The 13,460-nt window shown below is 36.8% G+C and overlaps 1 protein-coding gene across 8 annotated transcripts in view; it reads left to right on the top strand.

The window, feature by feature from the left end:
• Positions 1-11,806, top strand: part of DCTD (dCMP deaminase) — a 54,403-nt gene extending 42,597 nt beyond the window's left edge. For all 8 annotated transcript variants that reach the window (XM_031607472.2, XM_090138913.1, XM_031607471.2 and 5 more), the window contains 3 exons: positions 7,151-7,267; positions 8,826-8,922; positions 10,984-11,806. In XM_031607472.2, the coding sequence (XP_031463332.1) occupies positions 7,151-7,267; positions 8,826-8,922; positions 10,984-11,062 (293 nt within the window). In that variant the 3' untranslated portion in view covers positions 11,063-11,806. The remainder of the gene's footprint in view (positions 1-7,150; positions 7,268-8,825; positions 8,923-10,983) is intronic.
• Positions 11,807-13,460: the final 1,654 nt, after the last annotated feature.

A 13,460-nucleotide genomic window follows, 5' to 3' on the forward strand; every position in this document is an offset into this window, starting at 1 on the left:
TAATCTTGATAGCACAGTTGACAGACCAGGCAACTACATATTAAAAAAAAAAAAAAAAAATCTGCTTTAAAAAATTGTGGTAGATTCAAAGCGATGCATAGAATTGCTGCTAAAATCTCATTAAGCTGTCATGTTTTCCGTACTGCTTTTGCTGATTATCACTGCATTTGTGTAAACTGAGCTTTTTAGCTTTGATTTTTCTTGACTACCTTATTAAAGGATAGTACGGTCTTACTATGTGCTCCATGAGCTTATCATGGGAATGCTGGCACTGACTCCACTAGAGCTGGGGTGTTGTTTAGTATGTAAAGATGGCAACTGTGCATATACTACCACACTACCCTGGAAGATATCTTCTAGAGCTGTTTTACGCATCTGCACTGCTACGGAAAAGGGCTGAGGTTGGATCTCAGTGTTGACCTCCTTGTTTTAAGAGCTGCATTAGCTTAGCATAGCCATCAACTCACTTTCTGTGTCTTTTGGACCTCTCTGAAGGGCTGTCTCCAGAGCAAAGCCTAGGTGTTGCTCTGAGTGGCTCCCTTAGAGGCTGCTACAGAGTGCAGGGTGGAAAAAATACTGTAAGAAAACTCTTGTCCTGTTGTGCAAAGCCTGCTGAGACAGTATGCTTAACCTTCTTCCCTCCCTCCCTCAGGCCATACTGGGGGATATGCAATGCATACTCTGTTTCATGCTGTGAAAGTACCACTGTGGTGGGCTGCAAAAAAGTCATCTTATTTCTTTATGCAGTTTGAACTGAAACATACAGAATAAATGTGTGCTGCCCTGGGACTTTTGAGATGTGGAGCTGTGTGAAAACCCAGGACCAAGTTCTATGTAATACTGATGGACACCTGAGTAAGATGAACATGAACTAGCATGTGCCAGTTGGCCTTAGGGCCAAGGGTCACTTCCTGGCCCTGTCTGTGTTTTGTGTTACAGATACAGCGGGGGATTGGACCCAGAGGCTATCCTTGCAGAGCTGTGTTAGGTGATCCTGTAATAAATTTATTGAGCTTCAGCAGAACAGATGGATACACTGACCCCACAGCTCTGATCAGTTTCGCTGTTTTATAGCTAGAAAACTTCCTATTTCCATGCTAAATTGATGGTTTTATACATTCTTGAGTATTCTAGCGTTGTTCTTTTAGCTTTTCTTACTCAGTGCCATCAACCCTTCTTCCTCCTTTCCCTCTTTGCCCATGCACTTACTGATAACAATGATCTTTTGAACTTTTTGTTTTAAGGCTAAATGAATCCTGTCAGTCTAACGTTTTACTACATCTTGAGTCCTATTGGCTTGAAATTGTCTCAGTTATCTGTGTCTGCCACAATATAGCATACACTGTACGTATCTCGCCTGCACTGTGAAGTGTGACTTCTGCTCAGTGCAACGTTAAAGAAAGGGCTGTGCTTGATTAAAAATTATTTTTACCCTTATCTAAATGTAACCTGAGCTGCTACTGGAAGAAAGCATGAAAATGTTAGGTAGTGCTCATTTTACCTTAGAGGATGCAAATGTTAGCAAGGTGTTTGAATGATACAGGAATCATGATGTAAATCACCCATATTGATACTCTGTGTTCCCTATGAGAATCTTGAAGCCAGTTAAACCTTTTCTTTTGAGCTGTGGGATATACTTGAGCAGGTTAGTAGTATAGCTCTGTTACTTCAGAAAGTAGGTAATGTTTTGCTGAATGCTGTTTTTTTCACAGCACAAAATCAAGCTGCTTTTTGTTGCTTTGTGGGAACTGGTTCTTTCCAGGCTGCCAGTCAGTGACGGAAATGGGGATGTTTCTGTGCACCTCAGAGAAATAGAAAGCTAGTTCTGAACACCCACTTCACTGAGATGTTATTAAAAGCTCTTCCTAAAGCTTTGTGCTCAGTACAGTGTATGGGAATTTCTTAATAATTACACAGAATTCTGGCGCTCGGAGTCAAAAGTGAATGCCCCCTGTTGCTGTTAGATGAATGCAAAGCTTTGATGATGCATTATTTCTTCTCACTGATCATTTAAAATACTACATTTTTCTCCTATTAACGTAAGTCTTACTACTGATGCTAGTTGCTATGCTCCTGTTACGCCCTCTGTCTCCACTGTAATCTTAGAACATCTATTTGACAACCAGTCTCTAATTAAGAGGGTTTTAAATTAAAATGACTGGCAAATATAGAAACCTCTAAGCAATAGAGAAAATACTGAGTAAATATGCTTACAAATATTTATACAGGTTCAGATACGATAAAATATGTGCTGTGGCAGAAAGTATACTCTAATTGAACAGTACCTGCTGTGTAAAATGAAACAAACTGTTAGCAACATTTTGTTGTGTTAGGATTATGAGCTTTTCGTCAATTTTTTTAAAGAGATGAACGCTTGAAGATATTCAGGCAAATGTTACTTTTGTAGAAGCTGTTATTTTGACAGCATAAAACTTGATAAGGCACTAAGAAGAAGTGTGATGCACTCTCTCCAACTGGCAGTGCAAAGCCGAGGCTTCAACTGGAATGGGGATCTATAGGAGACGCTCTCCGCCTATAGCCTCTCACTCTCTTATCCTGCCTGGATTTCTTTCTAATTCTAGTGTCTAACACCAAATGTCTAAGAAGTTTGGGAATTTTGAAATAATTTCTCTTATTCTGCTTGCCACTTAAGGAACAGTCTTGTGTTCTGTTGAGATTAGTGCAATCTTGGAGCACGATGGTAAGAATGGATTGGATTAGCTACTGCTTTTCAGGTTCTGCAAAAGGCTTCCCTGCCTGCTCCCAGCAGATTTTATGTGCTGCTCATAAATGGGCTGGGTAGTCCCCATGTTCACTTCCCAGTTCTCCTCTTTTAACAGAACAAATTAGTTAGGTGGGGCTGTTCCCTCTTCCCGACTGCAGTCTAAAAAGGCTAAGACTCCAATGAAATCTGGTCATGTTAACCTTGCCTTCTTGCCCTGACCAAGCAACTGCTCTTAGAGCACACAGAGCAGGAAAGAGTCAGCTGGCATCAGTGTTCTATCTTCCACTAATGTAGTGAGCAGCATCCACCCCCTACACTTTCACAAAGGTTGAAATAAGATTGGCATCGTTCTACAGTTTCCATCAACCACGATCCCCAGGAGCTGTCACTCCAGAGCTGGTGCTTTTCAGTAATTCCTCAGTGTCTTCTGCATCCTTGCTGTGTCCAGCACTGGTGCAATGAGTAGAGGGTAGCAGGCAAGTAGAGCTTGGACTAAGTTGGGATGGACAAGGGGCAAAAACAAGGTGAAGATTTTACCAAAGGACTGTTGGTAAATTACATAACTCCCTGTATGCGTTTTTGTGCCAGCTTTATGTTGCAGAACACCTTGCTAGTATCATATATTTGTTCTAGAGGCCTATAATATTTGTCAAGTTGGCTAATGTGGCAGTAGAAAATCTTATGTTAACAAATAAGTCAGAACATGTTGCGTGACGCTGTATGCATTGAAGTGTATTTCCTTTAAATGTAACATCATATTTACTGCATAAATTCTCCAAATTCTTGGTCTGTTTTTGTTAGTAATTAACTACATAGAAAGGTTGCTTCCTGGAACCTTTCCTTTGATTTCTGTTTAAAATATGACATGTTACAATGGTCCATACTCCAAGATCTTCATCAAGCCTTGTAAGAATTTTCACAGTATTAATAAATATTTTGAGTAGTGCTAGTGGTCATTATAAAATCACTGATCAGAACAGTCTTAGAAGGTGGAAAGAGTAGTTCTGACTCGGCAAGTCAGGAAGAACATATTCATGGTAAGTGTCTAATACTGAAAAATGACCATCAGTAGGGGGGTCTCTTATTTGCGGGTAGGTTTAAGGATGGGCATTACCTAATATGCAGTAAAAGTGATATGCAGCAAGAAAAGATAGAAACACAAGTTGGAATTAATATTACCAGAAATTAATCAGTCCTCTATTTTTCCCCCTCTCATGCACATTGTATTAGGTGAAGGAAATGTCACAGGACACACTGTGTTATTGCATGATTGCTTCTTCAGCTAATGAAGTCTTCAGAGAATACTTTTCAAGCCACTTTTCCAGCATAGAAACCAATCTTCAAGACCTAATAGATCTAATATAATGTTAACTATATGTGAATATTATTTAAAAAAAAAAAATAACTGGGGGTCGTCAGAGGGTATTGCAAAAATTCTAGTTCTAATGGTCTGCTTAAATAAACAGCTTTCAGATTTCTGAGCACTATGAACCTGTGCAAGGTTTCTTTAAGTTAGTGTCTTACTGTCTGAGAAGGAACAATATTTTACTAATAGTAGCTGGAGTTCTTAATGGGTTAGAAAACTTTGTGTCCTTAAATGGGGACTACTCTTGTTATTACAGTTAGGGATTTTGAAATCCTGGGTTTGACTTTTGTTTCTTTAAGTAATGCTCTCTACAAAGTTGGTCAGTAAAGAAATCTGTTATCCACAGAATTTTTTAAATTTATAAATTAAACAGTCAATGCCTATTTGCCAGAGAAAGAAAAATGGGAATGAGGGAGTGAAGAACTATGGAACAAAATCTGAAAATATTTGTCCGATGCCTGTACCTTATTATGGACCACCTAACCTACTATCTCTCACAGGTACCAGTAGCAGGTGTCTAGGGAAATGTGTAAAACAAAGACACAGAAAATAATAGTTCCCCAGAATAGTTTTCCAAGTTCAACCTACTGAGCCAGAATGGTTTTGTAATTAATAGTCCAATAAACAAGGGGTGTAGAAAGTACTGGAAGAAAGAAGAGGACTCCTTTAATCAGTGCAAACCTTTGTGCTTTAAGGAATATGTTTTTGAGTTACAGTGTGCGTGAAAAGCCCACCTCCTCTGGTTTTTGAAACTAAATCCTGTTGGCTTTGCTGGAGATTCCAATGCTTTTTGTCTTGAGGTGACTGCTTCATTCATGTTGTCATCTCTGTGCCTTCTTTCTCTCTCTTTTCACTCTAGAAAGTCATAGTTGTTTTTAACTTCAGATTGTGTTACGATAGTCAGGAGGCAAAATATCTTCCTCCCTCACTCCAGCTGATGATCTTTTATAAGTTTTTTTTGGCCTGAAATTGTTTTTGCTTGGAGGAGGTTTGTTGTTGAAAGTCTGGAAGTCTGTAGTTTCTAAAAGACTTTCTCATCAGTGCAGGAGGAAAGTTATTGTGGTACTAACACTGAAACGTGTCTGTTTTTATGGCTGAAGGCTTCTAAGTTTTAGTAAAGTAGAAATATTTGGGATATTAGGAATTAGGGTGTTTGTTTGTTTATTTATTTATTTATTTCCGTGAGCCTCTGAAAACATTTTCTCATCCTTCTTTCTTTTTTGTGGAGGCCTTTGAGACAACTGCCTGGAACAGAAACATGTTGTTCAAAGAAACTGAAAAGTGATGGCTCTGTCTAGTCACCAAACCCAAGTTCCAGGTGCTGCTTTATGCTTACTCTTCTGTAACCCCAGAAGAATAATTCTGTGGCTATTTCTTTGAAGGCTGTATAAAATTAATGTAACTCAGTAATATATTTGAAGTTAAAGTGTTTTCTGGGTTTTCAAAGTTTAAAAGTGCCTATACTTTTATATCTTGTATAATTGATGGTACAAGTCTAAAATACAGTGTGATGCAATTGTTGTTGTAGTAGAAATAATAGTAACAAACCATCTTTTATTTCCTTTGCTGTTTTTAATTTCATTTTTTTATGTTGGTTTCTGGCTTTTCTTTGTATGAGAAGATACGTGAACAGTGTAATTACAGTGATTCTGGGGGCAGCTTGTCTAAGTTGATGCTGAGCTTTCTTTAGTAAGTGTTTGGTCCTTAGTGACTTGCCTACATGGGAAAGTTTGTGTGCTGTATGTTAGGCTGTAAATTTATAGCACGTTAGCTGTTACATAGAAATTCCATGTAGACCTTTACCACATATGGAAAACATTTCCATTCAATAAGGATTCCTGCATGCTGAAAGTGCAGCACTCAGTTATTCTTTGTGTGGCAAGATCATGCACACAAGGGTCAGTGCACAGTTGCAACTATATTATGAACTTCTGCTCATAACTTTGCCTGTTTTAATTTTCCCATGTATGGGAGAGAGACTTTTTTTCCTTTTTTTTGGTTTTCTTTCTTTTTTATCAGTTCTTCAAAATAAGCAGTGGAGAAAACCTCTGCTTAGTGTTGTCTGCACACGCAGGTCTCTGGCTGAGCTCAGAGCCACACTTGAGTGCCTGTTTACAACATCAGTCATGGCACCAGACAGTTTCTCAGTAGGCAGATGAATACATTCTGCAACTTGCTGTCATTCCTAGGTGTAAACAGAAAGTTGTAGCACAGATTCTATTTCCTAATGGTTTTCTTCAGAAGTTCATAGCGGATGACCTAAACTGAGCTCTCTTCTCCTTTGTTTGTAACATGTTACGTGCTGTACTGATGTGTACTGCATAACAAGTTGAACCCTCAGTCGCCATCTGTCCAGAAGAGCTGTTGTGTAATGGAGGAATAAGGCAGGGTTGTCTGTTGTTACCTGGCTTATCTCAAATCCATGGAGAAATAGAGGACTTTGCTTTCTTGCTTGGGAAGTCTGGCACCTTTTAATGAGCAGTAAACTTGCTTTAATATTAAAGCTGGGACGTTTTTATGGTTGAGTGTGTCTTGTGTATTCTTGGGGTGAGAGAATCATGCAGCAGCACTGAGCAGTTCTGGGACCCAGAGGACAGAGCTGCTCAGTTTTACTTCATGATTCTCCTGCCTTTAAGAGCGCGCAGTGTGCTCTTAATAACCATAAGAATGTTCCTATCTGTGCATGTAAACACATAAATGAGCTGTTTTATACTGGCAATTAGATACTCCAGAGAGTTGTGAAGCTGTGAGATATTGCTTCACTTAGGGTGGTTGCAACTACTTGGCCCACAGCCTACGGCTTTGTTGCCTGATATAGGTGTTAGCAAATGGCAATGCTAATGTGCTTAATGATATCATTACTAATCAGCAGCCTGGTCAGAACAATTGACCTTCATTGATCTTGGTGTTTCTGCTTTTATTTCTTCCTCTACCCTTTATGACAAGCTGTGCAAGCTATTTGCCTTTGAAAGGATGTAACACTTTCATTTTAGTTTGACTGATTTATTTTAATGAATGACATTATGAATTGTCATTTTGTTGGTTTTTTTTCCAATCAGTGTGCCATGCTGAACTGAATGCCATCATGAACAAAAACTCAGCTGATGTGAAAGGGTGCAGCATGTATGTTGCCTTATTTCCATGTAATGAATGTGCAAAGCTCATCATCCAGGCAGGTAAGGAGAAGTGCCAGCCTGATTTGTCAGTGTTGCATTGCTGCTTTCTCATCGGTATCATGGATGTATTTGATGTTAAATTGCTGCTGTTAGATCTAAATTAATTGCACTGTCAACTTCATAAGATGCTACTTGTGGGTTGGGTTTTTTTTTTTTTGCATCTGAATGGTGCCAAATTTTTCCAGTGCTAATTGCATCTTCTGTGATTCTAAGTGTGCTTCTAATTTAGGTTTGTAACTTCTTAGACCAGGAGCTGCCAAAGAACAACACAGGCTTTGCATATAATTACTGTCAATTTTACTGTGCACTGACACTGAATAGAGTAGGGCAGAAAGAAATAAACTTCTGCCATGACAAAAGGTCTGTTGGGAGTATATACATGAAATTTTAATTTGAACGTGATGCATGGTAGATATTTGAAGATTTTAAAATATCTTTGCTCATAAATGTCACAAGACTTCTATGATCCTACTTTAATTATGTCTTTTATTACAATTGTTATAAATCTGTGCCACTGCAGAAAGTGTGCTGGCCTAAATGTGTTGCCTTTTTTGAGATTAGGCATCTGCAATAGGCTGCAGTTCCAATGAACATCTCTGCTTAAGCAAAGCATATGTTTTGTGCATTGAGTAAAGTCTTGTAGCCTTAGCATGCATTGCTATTCTGAGGACTTCCTCTTGCCACTAATGGACATCAGAAAGAACAAAAGAAGAAAAAAGAGTAGCAAAGGGAGTACTTACTCTTTTTGGTCTGTAAGACTTGAAGTGAAGAGGGGTGAAGGTGGAAAGACAGTGGCATTCTTTATTTGTGCTACATTTCTCTTATTTACAGAATAAAAATCGAGTGGTCTTCAAAGGTAGATTTGCTGCTTGTTCTCGGTTAGTCACTCATGCTTTTCCTTATGCAATTAAGTCAGCAAAAAATGCATTGTATTAATATTTATGTTACCTGGTAAATATAGGAAGATGATGTTAGGCTCTGAAATGTCTCTTGGGTCAGTCTCTTGGGTCAGTAGAAATATAATTTCTACTGTAAGTAGGGCACAAATTGTTAATTTGTGCGTGGATCATTCCACAATTTGAGGCGATGTGTGCTTATGAAACTTGGAACTGAAAGTTACTTACTGAATAGAGAAGAAAAAAGCATCTTTTTATAGCTATGTATTTGGAAGGGAATTGAGATTTGACGTTAAGTTCTTTGGGAGGAATTTCATCTATATGAGGTAATGGGACAAGTTTTCAATAGCTTTTTGCAAAAATGCTTAATTTCTACTCCATCTGTCTTGAGGTTTTGCCTACAAGTTTTTGGATCTGGTCTTCTAATGTAAACTTAGGTGAAATCAGGGATACCATTTTCTAATGTTCTGAGAAAAATGCCTTCCCCAACAGCTTTACCTTACACAGACCTATTTTCATGTACAAACTCTAAGCAAAGGTGGAGCATAGAGTTCTAAAGCATGTGGATGAGTGCTGTCTTTTCTGATTTTGTGTACCAGTTTTTATGTCATTACTTTTTTTTTTCATGGGATTCCATTTTTTTTTCTTTATGACCTTTGTAGGCATAAAGGAAGTTATTTTTATGTCTGACAAGTATCACGACTCTATTGAAATGACGGCGGCACGGCGGATGTTTGATTTAGCTGGTATTGTATACAGGTAAGAGAGCTTACAACTAATTTTTATTTCGGAAAGGAAGAAAATTGTGAAAAAGACCAACTTTAGGATAAAAGTGTCTTTGCATTGTACAAGTTTTTATTCTCTGATAGCAGGCTTGCTCTGTATACCTGTGAAAGATACTGGGTTGACGGACGGTTGCAACATTATCTTTCCCATATGTGTTGCTGAAGTTCAATTTCATAATGTTTGTATGAAAAAAATATCCACTTGGAGTATTCCTTTTCATTCCTGGACTTCTTTTTTTGAGAAGAAAATTTCACTTCATTTGCCAGTGAAATTATGAATGCGATAGTTCATTTGTTATGTTTTACTTGGAGAATCATTGCTGACCTTGGTTTGAGTAGTTTAGACTTCCCAGTGAGTTCTTAGAGTCCCTTACCACAAGAATTATCCATCAGTGTAACAGAAATGACTAACTTACTTTACAAGGATGACCTGATACCTATTGAAAGTTCAGTATCATCTTGTTGCAGTCAATTTGGGCAGGTATCAGATCAGCCACCTGCAATTAATTCTTGGTGCATACAGCTGTTCAATCTTCTTTGGTCAGCATTTCTTGTGAGAAAAGTATAAAGTCTGGAATACTTGCCTTAAAGTAATGAGAAACTGAAAAATGTTTGAAGAATAGTTTTTGAAGATGCTGGCAGAGATACCTAAAGACAATCTGTTCAACAGCTAGTTTGATAGCAGTAACATGCTGTGGGTGAGGCTAATTATCTGGTCAGGGAGGCATTGCAACTCTGAAAAGTTTTACAGTATTAATATAAAGACTTCGAAAAATTTGCAAACATAACAATTCTGACAGATAAAATTTTATGATGAAAGGTACCTACTGGGTTGAGAAACATCCATGAAAAAATACAGCAGTACTTGAAATTCAGTTTTAGCCCTTCAGTGTATTTTGTGCCTACTAAGACTGTTTGACTAAGAAGCATAAATCATTCCCTTGCAAGTCAAATCTTATAACTTCTCCAGGGTGAGAAGTGTTTCTTGTATTTCAGACTGCTGTTCTGGACAAAGTACGTTATAGTCTGTCAGAGTTTCTGTGGCCATGAGCTTTCCTATGTTGACTGTTCTTTATTCTTGTATTGATTATTAAAGATGTAGGTGGTATTTAATGCATCTCTTGAACTGAATTGCAGAGCTTAATTAGGCACTAAATCCACACAATTTGCATAATCCTTTGTTTACTGGTAGACTGTAAAATATATGCTCAGTCCCCAAATACCTTCCTTGCTAATTGCTGTAGCAGATGCTCTAATGATAATAAAAGGAAACAATTTGTGGCTGTATTAATTTTATAGTTTTAAAGTTACAATTTTTAAATTATTCCCACTTAACTAGTTTGGTTTTTTTCCCCAGTACAGTACATAATGTGATCTATTCCCCTAGCAAAAAAAAAAATAAAATAAAAAATAATAATACACAGAGGCAAAGTTTGAAAATGTTCTTTGAAGATGTGGTAAGGAAAAAATGCCATCAAAATATTTGTCAAAATACATTTCAGATATTTTTCTATATACACATATGCCTATGCATATATAAATGTATATAGTATATGAAAATACGTGTGTGTGTGTGTGTGTGTATATATATATATATATATACATGTGTATATATATATGTGTGTGTATGTGTATATATGTATGTGTGTGTATATATATATATATATATATACATATATACATGTGTGTGTATATATATGTATAAAATATTTGAAATATTTGAAAACAATCCCAGCTCTGGTAACATGATGCTACCGCCTGCAGCTAAGTTGTTAAAACTTCTTTGACTCCTGGGTAATTTATGAACTCCAATAGCCGAAGAATGTACAGGCTGACCCACCCCATGTGTCTTTTTTTGTCTTAGTCTTTCTTGTCCAGGTTTCTCACAGTGTGGTGCACTATAATTGGCTCCCACAGAGATGAAAACTATGTGAACCCAAGGAGGGTTTTTTTCCTTCAAAATGTGGCTGGAGCTAAAGCAAGCAAAGTGTTTTAACTACTCACTAACTAATATCTGTATTTTTCTTTATTTTAGGGAATTCAAGCCAAAATGTAACAAGATCATCATTGACTTTGATTCAATTAACAGCAGACCAAGTCAGAAACTTCTGTGAATTAAGTCCCATTATATCTCTAGAAGACTGTGATTATCCTTCTCTAAAAAGCTGCTAATGCCTTTCATCTTGAAGTTACTTGCAACTTTTTAATGGCTTCTACAGTAAAGTAGACTTCTAAGAAATGTAAGGCATAAAACGTTCCCCTCACTTCATCTTGTCATGTGGAATCTAAATCAACTTAAAATTTTTAATGCCTTTATCAAATCTGCTTTAAAAGTCTAGAGACACGTAGATGAGACAATATAATGTATGTACAGAAAACTGTTCTGGTTCTTGCTGCATTCATCACCACATGCTCTGATTGGTTGACAACAAACACTGATTTAGACTCAGTTAAACAGCAGTTTTTATTGTAACCAGTAGTACATTCAAATATGCTAATATATGTTGATCTCTATTGGATGTGTGGATCTAAATAGCTGATCCTAATAAATGACAAAATGTGTTGTCCATACAAATACTAATCTTCTAACTTGCATAACACTAGTATTTTAAAAGGTTATACAGATTAAAGTATATATAGTATTTTACATGTGTTACCCAACAAAAGGAAGTTGATTTTTCTATTAACTGCTATCTAATACTGTTATACTTGCGCAGCGGTGAGACAAGAAGTTGTTCTGAGAATGGTTGATGCTGGAGCAAGCTTTAGAGACCTTTCAATTCTTTTTTTTTTAACCAAGACTCCAGAATTGAAAGGATTAGCAGGAGTATATCATTTTTCTCTTACCTTTGGGACTCCTATTTGGAGTAGGTTTTCAGGTATAGAAGGAAATTAGTTTATCGGTCTAAGTTCATTCTAGATGATCCAACACAGTTCAGTCTTAAAATTAACCTGTAAGATAACTCAATCATTTTTTGTCCTTTGAGAGAAATTGGAGATACTCAACCCATATCCACATCTGTGCCAAAAGTGGTAATTATTATGGTGTTAGCTTGTTTCCCAGTGCTGGTGTAGTACTTTCATTTCATAAATGTTGCCTAAAATAATATCCTTTTTAATTTTATTTTGAGATCTGGGAATATATTTTGTGTTCCTTTTCTCTAATTTGATTTTTTAAAATTAAATATGCCTAATGGCTTTGTTTAGATAATTTTTTTTTTTCTTCTAAAATGTGGTTATACTTCAGTGAGCTTCTATTTTCTCTGAAAAAGCTTTGTTTCATATTTTGGGACATTATGTAATTTGGCTTCATACCAATATGATTAAAGTCTTATTAAAATCTACTACATTGAAGTAGACTCATTATTATAATTTTAAGCCATGTGCTTGGTTCCAGAGTGCTTCTGCTTTTGCAATCATATGCAAAGCATATTTTGTGTATTTGTGATGTTACATAAAGTGTAATGTTCGTGAAACATTTGGCTACTAAAGGGAGCACTGTAATGTATTATAAGATATGCCCGTTTATAAAGTAATTTCTGATATCTCTTTTTTTTTCTGTACAACTGCTTTCCACCTCAGAATTGGTCTGTGGCTTACTGCCAGAAGAAGAAATTTGCACATATGTGGAGGATGAGGGTGAAAAATGAAACATTACATTAATAAAATGTCACTAAAACAGCTCGTGCACATCTTTGTCTTTAGTCTGAATTGGAACTAGAAGGATTTTTACTTACACTGCTCTGACAATAGGACAGAGGGAGACAAGCTGCAAAATTTTTGGTTTTGGCAGTAAAATCACTGTTTTCTTCATAGATGTAGATTCGGACTTAGAATATGCATGTATTGTGATTCTGGATAATTTAAACATTTTTATGTAGGGCCTTGGATAATGAGAATGGAAAAAGTACATAAAAATTCAAGGGGTGTTTCAACCAAAGTTCAAGTGTTTCTAGGAATGCACTAGTTTTATAATGACACACACATCGAACTTTCCTGTGCTTGTAATACAAAAGAGCAGTTCTGGAGAGTACAGTAGGATTTTATATTTCTTCCCATCACTGTTTTTAGTTTATTAGGGCCACATATATATCGTGTTAGGGTAATTTTCAGTTGACTCAGGCTAGCAAGTGGGAGCTCTAATTTCCAGGGCAACTTTATAGAAAGGAAAAAAAAACAACAACATGCACACTTGAGACAATGTGTGCTTAGCCTGAGGTTAATGTTTTAGAACAAATCCTCAAAATTTGACCCTTAACGTTTGCAGGTGTGCCTAGAAATCTTTCTGTTTTTCTTTTTTTTTTAATAGTCCAGGAGATAACACTTTGCCTTCCAGATAAAGAATAATGTCAATTACCAGAGCAAACAGTGAAAATCATCAAATACAGTAAACTGTGTTTCTGCTCCTGAAGCTCAGGTTGAAGACGAATGGAACTGCATGGGACAGAAAGACAGCTAGAGGCCATTTAGTCCTACTGTTGATGAAATCATGGCTGGCAATAAGTTAAATCC

Source organism: Phasianus colchicus, chromosome 4 (genome assembly GCF_987193195.1).
Source record: "Phasianus colchicus chromosome 4, bPhaCol1.hap1.1, whole genome shotgun sequence".
Taxonomy (NCBI): Eukaryota; Metazoa; Chordata; class Aves; order Galliformes; family Phasianidae; genus Phasianus; species Phasianus colchicus.